The following is a 16,751-nucleotide window of genomic DNA, read 5'->3' on the forward strand; positions in this document are numbered from 1 at the left end:
ACTAGGGTTGCTAATCTTACTCACACAGCTACCTCATTGCGCCTCTTTTTTTCTTTGCGTCATGTGCTGTTTGGGGAGGGTTTTTTGGAAGGGACATCCTGCGTGACACTGCAGTGCCACTCCTAGATGTGCCCGGTGTTTGTGTCGGCCACTAGGGTCGCTAATCTTACTCACACAGCTACCTCATTGCGCCTCTTTTTTTCTTTGCGTCATGTGCTGTTTGGGGAGGGTTTTTTGGAAGGGCCATCCTGCGTGACACTGCAGTGCCACTCCTAGATGGGCCCGGTGTTTGTGTCGGCCACTAGGGTCGCTAATCTTACTCACACAGCTACCTCATTGCGCCTCTTTTTTTCTTTGCGTCATGTGCTGTTTGGGGAGGGTTTTTTGGAAGGGCCATCCTGCGTGACACTGCAGTGCCACTCCTAGATGGGCCCGGTGTTTGTGTCGGCCACTAGGGTCGCTAATCTTACTCACACAGCTACCTCATTGCGCCTCTTTTTTTCTTTGCGTCATGTGCTGTTTGGGGAGGGTTTTTTGGAAGGGACATCCTGCGTGACACTGCAGTGCCACTCCTAGATGGGCCCGGTGTTTGTGTCGGCCACTAGGGTCGCTTATCTTACTCACACAGCGACCTCGGTGCAAATTTTAGGACTAAAAATAATATTGTGAGGTGTGAGGTATTCAGAATAGACTGAAAATGAGTGTAAATTATGGTTTTTGAGGTTAATAATACTTTGGGATCAAAATGACCCCCAAATTCTATGATTTAAGCTGTTTTTTAGTGTTTTTGGAAAAAAACACCCGAATCCAAAACACACCCGAATCCGACAAAAATAATTCGGTGAGGTTTTGCCAAAACGCGTTCGAACCCAAAACACGGCCGCGGAACCGAACCCAAAACCAAAACACAAAACCCGAAAAATTTCAGGCGCTCATCTCTAGTAAGGACGTTAACCACCTAGGAACATCCTCCCTTATACGTCACCTGGAGCGCATTCATCAGAAGTCATTGACAAGTTCAAAAACTTTGGGTGACAGCGGAAGCAGTCCACTGACAACTAAATCCCTTCCTCTTGTAACCAAGCTCCTGCAAACCACACCACCAACTCCCACAGTGTCAATTTCCTCCTTACACAGGAAAGCCAATAGTCCTGCAGGCCATATCACTGTCAAGTCTGACGAGTCCTCTCCTGCCTGGGATTCCTCCGATGCATCCTTGAGTGTAATGCCTACTGCTGCTGGCGCTGCTGTTGTTGCTGCTGGGAGTCGATCGTCATCCCAGAGGGGAAGTCGGAAGACCGCTTGTACTACTTCCAGTAAGCAATTGACTGTCCAACAGTCCTTTGCGAGGAAGATGAAATATCACAGCAGTCATCCTGCTGCAAAGCGGATAACTCAGGCCTTGGCAGCCTGGGTGGTGAAAAACGTGTTTCCGGTATCCACCGTTAATTCACAGGCAACTACAGACGTGATTGAGATACTGTGTCCCCGGTACCAAATACCATCTAGGTTCCATTTCTCTAGGCAGGCGATACCGAAAATGTACACAGACCTCAGAAAAGAGTCACCAGTGTCCTAAAAAATGCAGTTGTACCCAATGTCCACTTAACCACGGACATGTGGACAAGTGGAGCAGGGCAGACTTAGGACTATAAGACTGTGACAGCCCACTGGGTAGATGTATTGCCTCCCGCAGCAAGAACAGCAGCGGCGGCACCAGTAGCAGCATCTCGCAAACACTAACTCGTTCCTAGTCTGTCTACGCTTTGTATCACCGCTTTCCATAAGAGGCACACAGCTGACAACCTCTTACGGAAACTGAGGAACATCATCGCAGAATGGCTTACCCCAATTGGACTCTCCTGGGGATTTGTGACATCGGACAATGCCACCAATATTGTGCGTGCATTACATGTGGGCAAATTCCAGCACGTCTCATGTTTTGCACATACATTGAATTTGGTGGCGCAGAATTATTTAAAAAACGACAGGGGCGTGCAAGAGATGCTGTCGGTGGACCGAAGCATTGCTAGCCACTTTCGGCATTCAGCCACCGCGTGCCGAAGACTGGAGCACCAGCAAACACTCCTGAACCTGCCCCGCCATCATCTGAAGCAAGAGGTGGTAACGAGGTGGAATTCAACCCTCTATATGCTTCAGAGGATGGAGGAGCAGCAAAAGGCCATTCAAGACTATACAGCTACCTATGATATAGGCAAAGGAGGGGGAATGCACCTGACTCAAGTGCAGTGGAGAATGATTTCAACGTTGTGCAAGGTTCTGGAACCCTTTGAACTTGCCACACGTGAAGTCAGTTCAGACACTGCCAGCCTGAGTCAGGTCATTCCCCTCATCAGGCTTTTGCAGAAGAAGCTGGAGACATTGAAGGAGGAGCTAAAACAGAGCGATTCCGCTAGGCATGTGGGACTTGTGGATGGAGCCCTTAATTCGCTTAACCAGGATTCACGGGTGGTCAATCTGTTGAAATCAGAGCACTACATTTTGGCCACCGTGCTCGATCCTAGATTTAAAACCTACGTTGGTATCTCTCTTTCCGGCAGACACAAGTCTGCAGAGGTTTAAAGACCTGCTGGTGAGAAAATTGTCAAGTCAAGCGGAACGTGACCCGTCAACAGCTCCTTCTTCACATTCTCCCGCAACTGGGGCTACGAGGAAAAGGCTAAGAATTCCGAGCCCACCCGCTGGCGGTGACGCAGGGCAGTCTGGAGCAAGTGCTGACATCTGGTCCGGACTGAAGGACCTGCCAACGATTACTGACATGTCGTCTACTGTCACTGCATATGATTCTGTCACCATTGAAAGAATGGTGGAGGATTATATGAGTGACCGCATCCAAGTAGGCACATCAGACAGTCCGTACGTATACTGGCAGGAAAAAGAGGCAATTTGGAGGCCCTTGCAGAAACTGGTTTTATTTTACCTAAGTTGCCCCCCCTCCAGTGTGTACTCCGAAAGAGTGTTTAGTGCAGCCGCTCACCTTGTCAGCAATCGGCGTACGAGGTTAATTCCACAAAATGTGGAGAAGATGATGTTCATCAAAGTGAATTTGAATCAATTCCTCCGTGGAGACATTCACCAGCAATTGCCTCCAGAAAGTACACAGGGACCTGAGATGGTGGATTCCAGTGGGGACGAATTAATAATCTGTGAGGAGGGGGATGTACACAGTGAAAGGGGTGAGGAATCGGAGGATGAGGAGGAGGTGGACATCTTGCCTCTGTAGAGCCAGTTTGTGCAAGGAGAGATTGATTGCTTCTTTTTTGGTGGGGGCCCAAACCAACCAGTCATTTCAGTCACAGTCGTGTGGCAGACCCTGTGGTTGAAATGATGGGTTTGTTAAAGTGTGCATGTCCTGTTTATACAACATAAGGGTGGGTGGGGAGGGCCCAAGGACAATTCCATCTTGCACCTCTTTTTTCTTTCATTTTTCTTTGCATCATGTGCTGTTTGGGGACTATTTTTTGAAGTGCCATCCTGTCTGACACTGCAGTGCCACTCCTAGATGGGCCAGGTGTTTGTTTCGGCCACTTGGGTCGCTTAGCTTAGTCACACAGCTACCTCATTGCGCCTCTTTTTTTCTTTGCATCATGTGCTGTTTGGGGACATTTTTTTTAATCTGCCATCCTGTCTGACACTGCAGTGCCACTCCTAGATGGGCCAGGCGTTTGTGTCGGCCACTAGGGTCGCTTAGCTTAGCCATCCAGAGACCTCGGTGCAAATTTTAGGACTAAAATAATATTGTGAGGTATGAGGTGTTCAGAATAGACTGGAAATGAGTGGAAATTATGGTTATGGAGGTTAATAATACTATGGGATCAAAATGACCCCCAAATTCTATGATTTAAGCTGTTTTTGAGGGTTTTTTGTAAAAAAACACCCGAATCCAAAACACACCCGAATCTGACAAAAAAATTTCAGGGAGGTTTTGCCAAAACGCGTCCGAATCCAAAACACGGCCGCGGAACCGAATCCAAAACCAAAACACAAAACCCGAAAAATGTCCGATGCACATCACTAATTAAAACACAATTGAGACACAGGAACTGGATACTGAAATCCATTACACTGTTAGCAGTCTGGATTGTATTCGCAAAGAAGGATCAATACAAAATTGAGAAACAGGAACTGGATATTGTAATTTATTGTTTGTGTTACATTGGAACATACAACAATATAATATCTGTAGAACCTCTGAAGATACAGAAACAGGACAACATAGCACGTTTTTAAATTTCGCTTTAATGTTATTATTTTTTCACATTATCACTTGTATGTCTGTTATATCACTTACCAGTTGACTTTTAATAGTAAACAATAAAAGTTATTTTTTCAATTTTTTTACTTCTAGTGCGCCAACAAAAAAGACAAATCTTTTCTTTCTTATCCTTTAGTGTAAAAATAAAGAAGCCAGTATTTACCCTGCACAGAAACGAAATATCCCACCCAAATCTAACTCTCTCTGCAAATGTTATGTCTGCCCCCCCCCCCCCCTGCAGTGCACATGGTTTTGCCCATTAACTAACAAATTTGCTGCTGTGATCAGATCTGAATTAGGCCCTTAGTGCATTTGCCATAAGCCCAGTGACCTGACTATACTACACCATTCTTTCTAGGATATTCAATTTGCCCTGAAGAGACATTGAGAGTAAAAAACCCCGATGTTTCTTCGGGTGTTGCAGTTGGGCTATTTGATTAGCTCAGCCATTAAAATGGTGAAACCTGTGTGTTAATGGGTGAAATAGCCCCATTTTCTGATGAAAACAGGGCTGTTATTGGGGATTTGTCTTCGCCTACCGAAGGCAGGTGAAACAAAATCCCTGATAAGCCTTGGCATGCGCCGGCTTATCGGGGCCAATTAGATAGCCCCCCCCCCCGGCGAGGCTTATCACTCGACAGTGATGGGGCCAATTGAATATCCCAGTTTGTGTCTATTCATTTGTTGTGTTTATTTTTAGAGATGTTCCCTCTATACTTCTCTGGGAACATGGGATTGGAGAAAATTGTGTAAAAGCAACAATAAAGAGTTTTTTATTTGACTTGGAAAATTTTAACTTTTGACAGGTAAATTTATTTCAACTAATCAGAAATTGGATCCAAACCACCAAGATACTATCATATATTGTATAGATGTATTGTGTGCAGAGTGTGCATCCTAATTGCTCACTGTCAGACTATATAGATGAACTCATATACTGTAAATGTTTTCTACATACCAGAAATTTGCAGGACCACCTGGAAACCCTCCATATGAGCCATTTTCATTTTTAAATGTCAGTTGTCTCTGGTAGTCTGCAAGATAAAGACATGTCAGTAATAAATATCTTTAGGTTCCTCTTTTACCAGCTATTTCTTTCTGTTAGAATTTGAAAAATATTATAATTGACCTCATTGCACTTTTTAAAAGTGAGAGATTATCGAATGACTGCACATGCGTACGGATTATAATGCGCACACTCTAGGCCAAACTGTGAAAGAAATCAGCGTTTTTTTATTGCTAGACGTACGCAGGATGATTGTCAGTAAGCTGACATTTGGGGGTATTAACTGTCCATTTTCTGGGAGTGTCAGGAAAAACGCAGGCGTTCCCAAGTGTTTTCAGGGAGGGTGTGTGACGTCAGCTCCGGCCCGATCAGCCTGTTTCTTTCGCTCTGTAGGAGTAAGTCCTGGGCTAAGCACAGACTGCACACACTGGAATAAACATATGATGGTGAGTGAGTTGCGAACGTATTTGCCACTGATCAGCATTTGCAAAGCTTTTTGCACGGCGTATGCAGACTTGCACGGGGCAGCTTTTCACTCTGTCTGGGCGGCGACTATCTGATCGCAAACCTCTGCAAATTTGCAGAGGAGCGATCAGGTCTGAATTAGGGGCTAAAGACATAAGCAATGAAAGGGTAAATAAACAGTCCATTCAGATTGCATGGAAATAGAAAAGTATTTGTTCTGTATAACTAAATTCCTGTATAAACAAAACCACCTATGAACAAGGTGATGTTTAACAGGAGAAAACAATAGTAACCCTGTTTTGTAAATGCATACTAATAATATTATCTCCAGTGTCTGCATTTCGTATAATTTTGCCCCTGTATATTTTTTGGACAAAATGGGAATCACTTTGTCATATCACACTTAGGGCTTTAGGGGGTAATTCAGACCTGATCGCAGCAGCCGGGAGGCTGAGGAGGATTCTGACATGCTTCAGAGCGGTAAGAGGGCTTCAGAGCGGTAAGAGGGCTTCAGAGCAGTAAGATGGTTATTAGCGCAGCGTAACATCTTAGTACATCCCGCCCTTAGTGCTCCTTGAGGACTGAGTTTGGGAACCACTGTTGTATATGGATTGAATATGGTAGGACTGTTTTGGGCATAGCACACACAGGGTAAACCATGCCTACTTTCTAAAGAAGAGCCCTTTTCTTGATTTCTATTCTTCTAGGTTGTAATCCCTGCAGTAGTATGATTCAGTCCTTCACTGCTCTCATATACTTCATCATCAATACATATTGGCAATATTGTTCAGTTTGTATGTATTATGTATGTATTCATTAAGATATTTTGCAATTTTCTCTCCGTGTTCCATAACTTCTTCTCCAATTAGCCTTAACATGTGACTTCCACAGTGATGATACATTGCTATGAGGAGGTAATACTGAGACCATTCATTTATACTCTACTGGAATATTACAGTCAAAGACAGAGCATCTAAATACTTCTGATCTTATTTGTATCAAACACCTTCCACATGAACTAATCATAACTCATCAATGCCATATTTATGGATTGGAAATATCAGTAACATCTATGACATCTGTGACACTATGCAATTTACTACAGTACGTGGTCTTATTTATAAAATGTAGTATTTATTTGTATTATAAAAGGTAGGTGTTTTAGTAGGCCACTCTAATTACACTTCCTAAAACTTAGAAACACGCATCTAGACTTTTCTATATCTACAAACAGCTCTTTAATCAGTTTATTGTGAACATGTACATGAAAATAGAGACAGGCTTTTATTCACCCATACTAATCAGACCAAATTCAGAGCAGAAGACTATGGGGGGTATTCAATTATGTCCAGACATAGCTATTCAATCCAGGCCATTTTCGACCACTTTTCCGACAAATGCGGATTTGACTTAAGAAATATTTGACTTGTTAACAAGTCAAATCTACATCCACGGAAAATAGTTGAAAACAGCAGCGGTTTCGTCAAAAACACGTGGAACGTCAGTCGAAAAACACGTGGATCATCAGTCGAAAAATCGTCAGTTTGATTGAATAGATCGAATGTAAATTAGACCTAAAAATGGGCAAAAAGTGCAGATTTTCCGACTGTTGGAAAATTCGGCACTAATTGTATGCACCCCTATATACATTTAACATTATACATTATACATTTAGCCCATAATGAGGGCATTTAAAATTTGTACTTGTTAGTTATTCTGCCATCTAGCTTTGCAGGCAGCCCTCGCTACATGCATGATACCTTTTGCTATGTCTGCAAGTATTCATGCTCTGACTTATTCATCACTTTTACAACCAATGCAAAATGGGAAGAAATTAATAGAGAACTTCTCCCAGGTCAATTGTCTCATGTTCTTCACGATTTAGTGGCCAGGATAATTCACTTGGAACTAAAAAAACAACTCAAGGACCTTTTGATAAAGGGTAAGATATTTGGATCCTCAGTGTGCTATAACTATAGGGTACAATGTCAGAATGACATAATTGCTTGTTTTCTGAAATTTCTCCACTTTATCTCTTTCCAGGGCTTGATACATCTCCCCATTTTGATACAAATATATCAGAATAGACCTTAGCTCAGTATAGGTACAAAATAAAATTAAAAAAAACCTGTATCAATGTACTGAGTGAAATACATGTAGGAACAAGGAAATCAGAATATTAAAGCAACAGAATATGTTTTTAGCACAGACTATAATTTAAACCCAAATAAGGCACAATATTGGGTTGTAACAGGTATATTCAGACTGAAAGGAAGAGCTAAGTCTTGTTTTTTTTTTTTTTTTTACTTTCTTTGCTCCTGCTCCTCTTCAACAATAACACTCCTCTGTATTTTTTTTAGATATGTGCGCGGACCCTCATGGTTTGGTTTTGGTTTTGCCAAAACCACCCTCAGTGTTTTTGTTTTGTTTTTAGGTTTTGGCAAGTGTTTTGTTTCGGACTTCAGATTTAAAATCCGAAGTTCAAGTTTTGTATTTAAAAAATAGGTCTAAATTACATAATATTAGCTGTATTTATCAATTTTCAAGAAATCTAAAACCCAAAATTCGGATTTAAAATCTGAATTATGTTATGGGAATAGATCTGGAATGGGACTGGATTCAGATCCTTCCAGGGGATCCAAACTGTAACTCTGTTCAGTTCTGAACCACAAAATTCAGGTGGGTTTGTATTGCTGAAGAACCGAACAGCACATCTTTAATATTTATTAAGATACACATCTCACATAACGTACTTTCAGTCATGGCTTTCACTCCCTTTTCCTTGAGTTCTGGAGTTAGTTCTTTGGTACTCTGTAGATACTGCATTGTGTACACATATCTAGATAGCTTTGCTATGTTCTGCTCCCCACAGCCATCAGCCATATATACAACGTTGTCCAAGTTAATGACAATATTGCCCATGAGATCACCTGCAAAGCAAGTTATAATAGTTAGTTAGTTATAATGCAATAGCGCTAACATTAATGTACTTGTAGATCAAAATAATATTATCCAATCTCAATGAGGTTCTTCCTCAGCAGATACCTCACCCAAAACAATCATGTGTGTATGGGCGGAGCCTGGCACAAATCTCTCTGGTACATGGAAGGAAACGTGGATTTTCTCACTGGTATCTGGCAAGAAAACATCAAATTCAATTGGGAGAGCAAATTTGTTAACTTTAAAAAATACCAACTAAAATAAATGTTCCACAACAGGTTCAGCAGAGGGGATATTAATTCAAAGGAGATTAAATCAAAATTAAATAATATTTTAACACCCTTGGCTTGATAACTCATGCCTTTTTAATCAATATGTCCAAATAGTTAATCTCTCTATTTAGGTAAAGTAACTAATCTGTACATAATCAATATAGTTATAACTTTGCATAACCTGACATTTCCTAAATATATCCGCAAGAGCCACAATATTGCATCTATTTTGTTAAGAAATACTTTTCTGTATAATGTTAATAATATAATATCTATAGTAACTCTAAAACTTTAATGAATGAATGAATGAAGGAATGAATGAATTATTTATTTATATAATAAAAAGTAGAACTGAATGCTGAGCCCAAACTTTCATAGCAATAAGTAAAGATGAGCAGTCCGGATAACAGATCCTAACTTTGGGGATCCAAGTCCACCCAAGCTGTGTCTTGGGTATTTCTGCCAGACTCGGATCCCGCATTGAGAACATACGTCATCCTCCCGGCGTAGGATTCTTGCGGGACTTGGATTCTATACAAGGCACCATGGCTGGGACTCGGTGCCATTTCACAATAACGCTTGCTGCTGTATGCTGCACCATACTCTGCTTTATTGTCTGTGCCGTATCCAGACTCCCAAGTGGTTGTGTTCTATAGTGACTGTGTATGGGGGCACACTGCACACTGCTGTGCTGTACTCTACTGTATTGGCTGTGCTGTGTCCAGATTCACAAGTGACTGTGCTCTGTATAATGACTGTTTAGGGGTATGCTGTACGGTGCTGTCTGCTGCAGCTGTACTCTGCTGTATTTGCTGTGCTGTATTGGTGTGGCTGTGCTGCATTGTATTGCTGTGCTGTATTAGCAAGAGACTTCAGACTCAAAAGTGGCTGTGCTCTGTATAGTGACTGTGTATAGGGGCACGCTGCTGTATGCTGCGCTGTACTCTGCTGTAAATTGTACTGTTTGGTGTGGTTTACCCTAGGGCGCATTGTTCACTTGCATCTATAAGCCCTGTGACTCCATGCAGTTTCAACTGCTCTGAGTGTTCAAAAAATAAAAATATATACATAGATCTATGGTTTGTACTGTTCTGTGCACTGTACCTCAGTACGCTGTGGCAAAATTGTATAGATGTGCTATAAACTGCCGCTGCTCTACTGCTTAGTAACCAGCCAGCTCTCTGCAGCCTTTGACCAATATTGAAGAAAACAATATTGTGAGATGTGCAGTGCTCAAAATTGACTGGAATTGACTGGAAATTAATGTTATTGAGGTTAATAATACTCTAGGAACAAGAAAAGCTCAAATTATGTGATTTTAGCTTTCTTTGATAATGTTTGAAAAAAATGCAAATGTGGTTTGGCAAATCCAAATCCAAATCCAAAACCGGACAACGACGAATCATGGCCAAATCCAAATCCAGCAAAAATGATCCGTTGCACATCTCTAGCAATAAGTAACATTTCCCCAAGGTAGCAAGATAATTGTGATTTGCAGCAAAACGTAACTTTTTATTGATGAGATCCTAGCACTTTTAATCATAATAATGATAATCAGAGTCCAAAGTGATCGGGTTATCTGATCTAAAGATGAGTCTCAACTAACATACTGTAGAATGTATTGTGCTAGACTTTAATTATTATGTCCAACTGTAATAATTGAACTGTATCCTTTGAACTATATCCATTGTAAGGTTCAAAAAGGGTTGAAATTACCTAAAGGATAAAAAAAGGGGCAGACTAGATGGGCCAAGTGGTTCTTATCTGCCAACAACTTCTATGTTTCTATGCATCCTTCACTCACCTGCTGGGTACAGAAGGAAGGTCTCTGTCTTCTGCTCTTCATGGCCTCTAGCCTAAAATAAGCATAAAAGTTATGATGTCATTAATGGTGTAGTAGAAGATACCAGAGGAGAATACAATAAGTTTAATCATTTTGACCATGAAACATAGGTTGTGTACATTGAACCATCAGAATGCAAAGGTGATCTCAGTTCTGCTCAAAAAATGTTGGATTTTGGAAAATTTTGGATTTCAGAATTTTGAATATGGGAGACTCCTGCAGCAGCGATAAGTATGTGAGTGTGTGTGACTGTGTGTGTCTGAGTGTATGACCTCCGGTGTGTGTGGCTATCTTGTGTGTATGTGACCCCCTGAACAGCAGCTGGGAGAACTACATCTCCCAGTATTCACCTCCTCGCCAAGCAGCCCGCTCACCACCCAGCAGCTACAGTAACTTGCTTCCAGCAGCCCCCTCGCTAGTGGGAAGACAAAAGGGAGACCACCAGGAGACATGGAGACCACAGGAGAGATAAGAATTATTATTTTTTTTATGTAATTACTCTCGCTAGGTCTGCTAGTGTTTTTTTTTTCCAGTGAAAACCTTGCACCCAATTGAATTCTCCCTTAGGGAAGGTAACAATAACAATGAAAATGGTAATTATTTGTGAGAAAGGGAACATTTTCTGTTAACTTACATCAAGTCTCTGTCAGGAAGTGCCCAGTGGAGACTGAGGGAGAGATGTATCAAGCCTTGGAGAGTAATAAAGTGGAGAAGTTGCCTAAAGCAACCAATAAGTTTGTAAATGTCATTTCAAAGACTGTGATAGATAAATGACAGCTAGAGGCTAATTGTTTGCTTTGGGTAACTTCCCCACTTTATCACTCCCCAATTCTTGTTATCTCTCCACCACTAAGAAGGGAGACACACAACAACAGATTGAGGATCTCACACTGATGAAGTAAGAGAACAGATGCATCCACTCTACACTCTTTATTTCTTATTTCTGCATTTAATTGTGTCCATATGAGCACACATGCTTCCTGGTGGGACATGTGGAAGTACCTGAACAGTATGTGGTGGGGAATGATCAGAGTATTAGTTATATTTAGGGGGCAAGAGCAGTGGAGTCACAAGGGGGGTGACACCAAAGTGCCAACTCATGATCAGTGACAGGAGCTACAGTAGGTGCTGCACTGTAACATTACAGTGCAGCAACCAGGCTCCTGTCACTGTGTAAGATGGGGCACTGAAGTAGGAGCACTTCCTGGGGGCAGCCTGCTCCTTCCAAACCCCCAGCATCATGAAAACTGGGATCGTGAAGGCAATTCATGCCCCCGTCCCGTGAGTCCACGCACCCATCCCACAAAGCAATTCCCTCTTTTGAGCCCATCACACTGGGTGTCTATAGGCTTAGTGACGCCTCTAGGCAAGAGTAGGGAGGTCTCGCCAAGCTCAGAAATATAGGGCAGGCTGTAATAGAGTTCGAGATCGGCTGACATCCCGCTCATCCGGCGATCTTGGACCCTATTACATCCCTCCCATAGTGTGGGATATGTGGCAAGTTTTGTCTGTCCATTATAGTTCGCAATGAGAGACGTAAGATGTGCCCTTGTAGGGCCCTAAGCTGTGGTACTATGTTTTAACTCTTACCTTGACCACAACAGTTTTCTCAATAGAGTCTTCTCTATGATCCTTTCCCAACAAAAGTGAATCTTCAGTACATTCTCCTTCCAACTGCAGAGAACTGCTGCTCACATGGATCTTTAAGTTCTCTATAAAGTGAAGATAGGACAATGATATTCAGTAAGTAGGCTAGCGGTATCCTGATGATAGATCAACCATGTCTAGGTAGACAGTCAATAGGTCAACACCATATGGTCAACATGAATTAGGTTAACAGGTACAAAACGTTGACAGATGAAAGGTTGGCAGTGCTTAAGGTTGACTGGTACAAAAGGTCAACATGTTTAGAATATCAACATGTCAATTGGTGACATACAAATGGTCGACACGTTTCTTGGGGGGCGGTTTCGCATTTCCCATCATTTGTTTTATTTACTATCCATGTGGACATTGATTGGGAATAGTAAGATTACCTAAAAAGTGGTGAGTGAAGAGTGCCCGCGAGGTTACATGTTTGTCCTGATGATGGTGACATATGATGAAATATACAAGATTTGACAAAAAAGTGTGTCGACTATTTGTGTCGACCATTGTCATGTTGACCTTTTAACCTTGTCGACCTTTTGTACTTGTCAATCTAATGCATGTCGACCATTCAGTGTTGACCTATTGACTGATAGCCTAAACAGTGTTGAATTTTTTACCACACCCAGACCAGCTATCACATTTTTAAATTTCTTGTATTGCTACCATTTTATTATGTCTACAAACTTTATATATTATTATTATTTAGTAAAAGTTGCACTTTTACATTGTTTCACAATGATTTTTCCATGTCTCTGAGCACAGCTCTCCAGAACTTAGCATTCACCCATTAAGGGAGTAGGTGTCCAATACAGAATGTATTCTCAATTCCAGTCTTTAGGTATCTTGCTTTTAAGATGATATTAGTCATGTCCAGGTGAATGTAGGGTAGGGCAGTAATTCTTTCATTTTTACCCACAGGGAAATCTAGTTGGCTAGAATTTGGAACCTAAATTGCAGTTGACACCACCAATATAACCCCAGGCTACTCTTATAAACTCCATCTCTTTGGAATTTTAACTCCATGATAAATACTATTAATCATAATTAGCATTACTAATTTACACGTGACTTTGCATAGAGTAAATTATATATTTTTCATAGACAAAACTGTATATGGACAAAAGTATTCGGACACCTGACCATTACACCAACAGGAAAAAAAAAAAACGAAATAACAGCTTGAAAGCGCCCAAGTAATAGACTATAAAATACCAAAATTTCCCTGATATGGCGCGCAGCCGACAACACTAGGTGTGTGTTATATAGAGATTGCAAAAAACAGGGAAACGGCTGCGCAGTGTATCAGGGAAAAAATGAAAAGAGCCGACGTTTTGTTTAAAAATTAACACAATTTATTAACCATGAATACTGAATAAAAATATGCTTTTCATAAAACTAGTAATTTAAAAGTTAGTAGTATGTATAACTGTATAATGAAACACACCTTGATGAATATAGGTATCGTAGGAAATTTAGGAGCAGCTTATATAAGGAGACTTGTTGAAGATCCGTAATTACTCACAAGATTTTCACTTGTGGATTCATTTGTATAGATAATAAATGAAAAACGGTCCCAAATAGTGCACAGTGTGCCCGTCACAAAGCTGTGTTGATGTAATGTATACCTCTCCTGTGGGCTGGTCTGAGACCGGGCGTCCCCGGTTCTTGATCCTGCGTTGCCCACTCGTGCTATGCAGCAAGGAGATGGTAAAAGCCGCCGGGCTGATGTAGTACGTGAGACGGATGTAGCTGATAGGAGCCGCGTGCTGGTATGTGCGGCTTGCGGGAACCGAAGTGCCGGTATGAAAGTCCGTTGGATCTTGGCAGAGAGCTGCTGGTGTAGATACCTGGATCAAGGTGGATGATGAGGCGGGGTCCTAACGCGTTTCGTCACGTATCACGTGACTTTTTCAAAGGTGTATTCCTACCTCTGTGCTCAGCAGTATTTAAAGCCAAAGTGGCTAAGTGTATACAGGTGTACAAGATAAAAGAAGTAATCATTAAGAAACTGTTGTGGTTTAAAATGTCAGCTCATATACTAAAGTGCCTAATAAATTTTAGTAGAGGCAGTTTAGTTTATACTTTAATATGGAGTTGGTCCCCCTTTTGCAGATATAACAGCTTCCACTCTTCTTGGAAGGCTTTCGAAAAGATTGTGTTTTGGGGGGAATTTGTGCCCATTCATTTGTAGCGCATTTATAAGGTCAAGCACTGATGTTGGACGAGAAGGCCTGGCTCGCAAGCTCCATTCCAGTTCATCCGAAAAGTGCTCGATAGGGTTGAGATCAGAGTTCTGTTCGGGCCAGTCATGTTCTTCCGCACCAAACTCATCAAACCATGTCCTTTCTCTTTGTGCACTGAGGCACAGTCATGTTGGAATAGAAAAGGTCCTTACCCAAACTGTTCCCACAAAGTTGGAATCATAGCATTGTCCAAATAATCTTGGTATGCTGAAGCATAAAGATTGTCCTTCACTGGAGATAAAGGGCCTAGCCAAAACCCTGAAAAACAGCCCCATACCATTATCCCTACTCCTCCAAACTTCACGGTTGGCATAATGCAGTCAGACAGGTAACGTTCTCCCGGCATCTGCCAAACGCAGACTCGCCCATCTGACTGCCAAACAGAGAAGCGTGATTCATCACTCCACAGAACACGTTTCCGCTGCTCCACAGTCCAGTGTCGGTGTGCTTTACACCACTCAATCCAACGTTCTGCATTGGACTTGGTGATGTGAGGCCTGCATGAAGCTGCTCGCCATGGAAATCCATTTAATTAAGCTCCCGCCGCATAGTTTTTGTGCTTACATTAATGCCAGTGGAAGTTTGGAACTCTTCAGCTATGGAATCAGCAGAGTGTTGGCGACTTTTACGCACGATGCGCCTTAGCAGTTGCTGACCACGCTCTGTGATTTTACATGGCTGAGTTGCTGTCGTTTCTAAATGCTTCCTCTTTCTAATAATTTCACTTACAGTTGACCATGGAATATACAGGAGGTATGAAATTTCACGAACCTTATTGCAAAGGTGGCATCCTATCACAGAACCATGCTTGCAGTCACTGAGCTCTTCAGAATGACCCATTTTGTAACAAATGTTTACAAATGGAGACTGCATGGCTAGGTGCTTCATTTTATACACCTGTGGCAAAGGGTCTGATTGAAACACCTAAAGTCAATAATTAACAGGTGTTGCCAAATACGTTTGTCCATATAGTGTATCTCTAGTATATGTGTAAAGTAGCAGAGGTTCATAGGTTCTACTGTATAAACTAATATGTGTAAAGCAGCAGAGGTTCATAGGTTCTACTGTATAAACTAAAAACAAACCATCTCTGTATTTTGTGGCTCAGTCACATTGTTTGGTGGTACATACAATCAATACCGTTTGATCATGCTAGTTTTATGGGTTAATGTATTGAAACAAGCAGTGCAAAGTGTTATAAAGTGGACCAGTGGAGAAGTTGCCCATATCAACCAATCAACTACGAGGTAGTACATTCTATAAAATGATAAGTAGAAGCTTATTTGTTGCTATGGGGACCTCTCTACCGGTCCATGCCTCCAGTCTTTTCATTGCTTGATACATCAATCCCATAGTCACTATCAGGTTTTACATCTTTAGAAACTGAACTTGTTGGGAGGTATGTATAGTAAGAAGGATAATGGTGAACATGGTGCTATTGCTATACCTTAAGTACAGTATACATTTTAATATCTTTAAACCCGATCATTTCAAATTTATCACAAAGCTATACAGTACTTATGTGTAGGGCTGTGGCTTCCCAGGTAAAGTGTGTTGATTGGCCTTCACAGATACATCTGGCCTGCTCCTTCTTTTGGACAGTTAAGAAATCCTCTGAATCAGATAGTGATACCACCACCTGCAATAATGACACAGTAAAAGCAACAAATACGTGAACTATGCTTATAAACTATTGTATTAGGAGACAATAATGTGATTTTTTTTAAAGTAAAAAAAAGATGTGCTGCTTGTAAGAAAACTGTACAAGAGGACCAAAACATTTGTTTTATAGGTTTTACAAGCTACAGTAAATAGAAAATGTTTGAAACAGTTTTGTGTAGAAGTTATACCCCTTTCAAAACATGTTGACCTGGTGACTCATATTTACAAGATTCGGCATCTTAGACTGGCTTTTGGCTCGCTACCACTGACAACTCATTGCTACTGGAAAATATGGTGTTGGTACAGTAGTAGCTAGATAAATCCACAGTCACACTTGAGTTGTTGGTGGATCCGTTGAAGCTTATGTATAAAGGACACCATGTTAGTATACTGT

The 16,751-nt window shown here is 41.5% G+C and overlaps 1 protein-coding gene across 1 annotated transcript in view; it reads right to left on the reverse strand.

The window, feature by feature from the left end:
• The window catches only part of LOC135056656 (alpha-2-macroglobulin-like), a 213,897-nt gene that overhangs the window by 59,478 nt on the left and 137,668 nt on the right, over positions 1 to 16,751 (reverse strand). Inside the window, exons 20-25 of the mRNA XM_063962102.1 lie at positions 16,214 to 16,334; positions 12,393 to 12,514; positions 10,764 to 10,815; positions 8,798 to 8,881; positions 8,501 to 8,677; positions 5,235 to 5,310 (exon numbers count right to left, since the gene is read on the reverse strand). Of these exons, the coding sequence (XP_063818172.1) occupies positions 5,235 to 5,310; positions 8,501 to 8,677; positions 8,798 to 8,881; positions 10,764 to 10,815; positions 12,393 to 12,514; positions 16,214 to 16,334 (632 nt within the window). The remainder of the gene's footprint in view (positions 1 to 5,234; positions 5,311 to 8,500; positions 8,678 to 8,797; positions 8,882 to 10,763; positions 10,816 to 12,392; positions 12,515 to 16,213; positions 16,335 to 16,751) is intronic.

This window comes from Pseudophryne corroboree, chromosome 3 (assembly GCF_028390025.1).
Source record: "Pseudophryne corroboree isolate aPseCor3 chromosome 3, aPseCor3.hap2, whole genome shotgun sequence".
In the NCBI taxonomy this organism is placed as follows: domain Eukaryota; kingdom Metazoa; phylum Chordata; class Amphibia; order Anura; family Myobatrachidae; genus Pseudophryne; species Pseudophryne corroboree.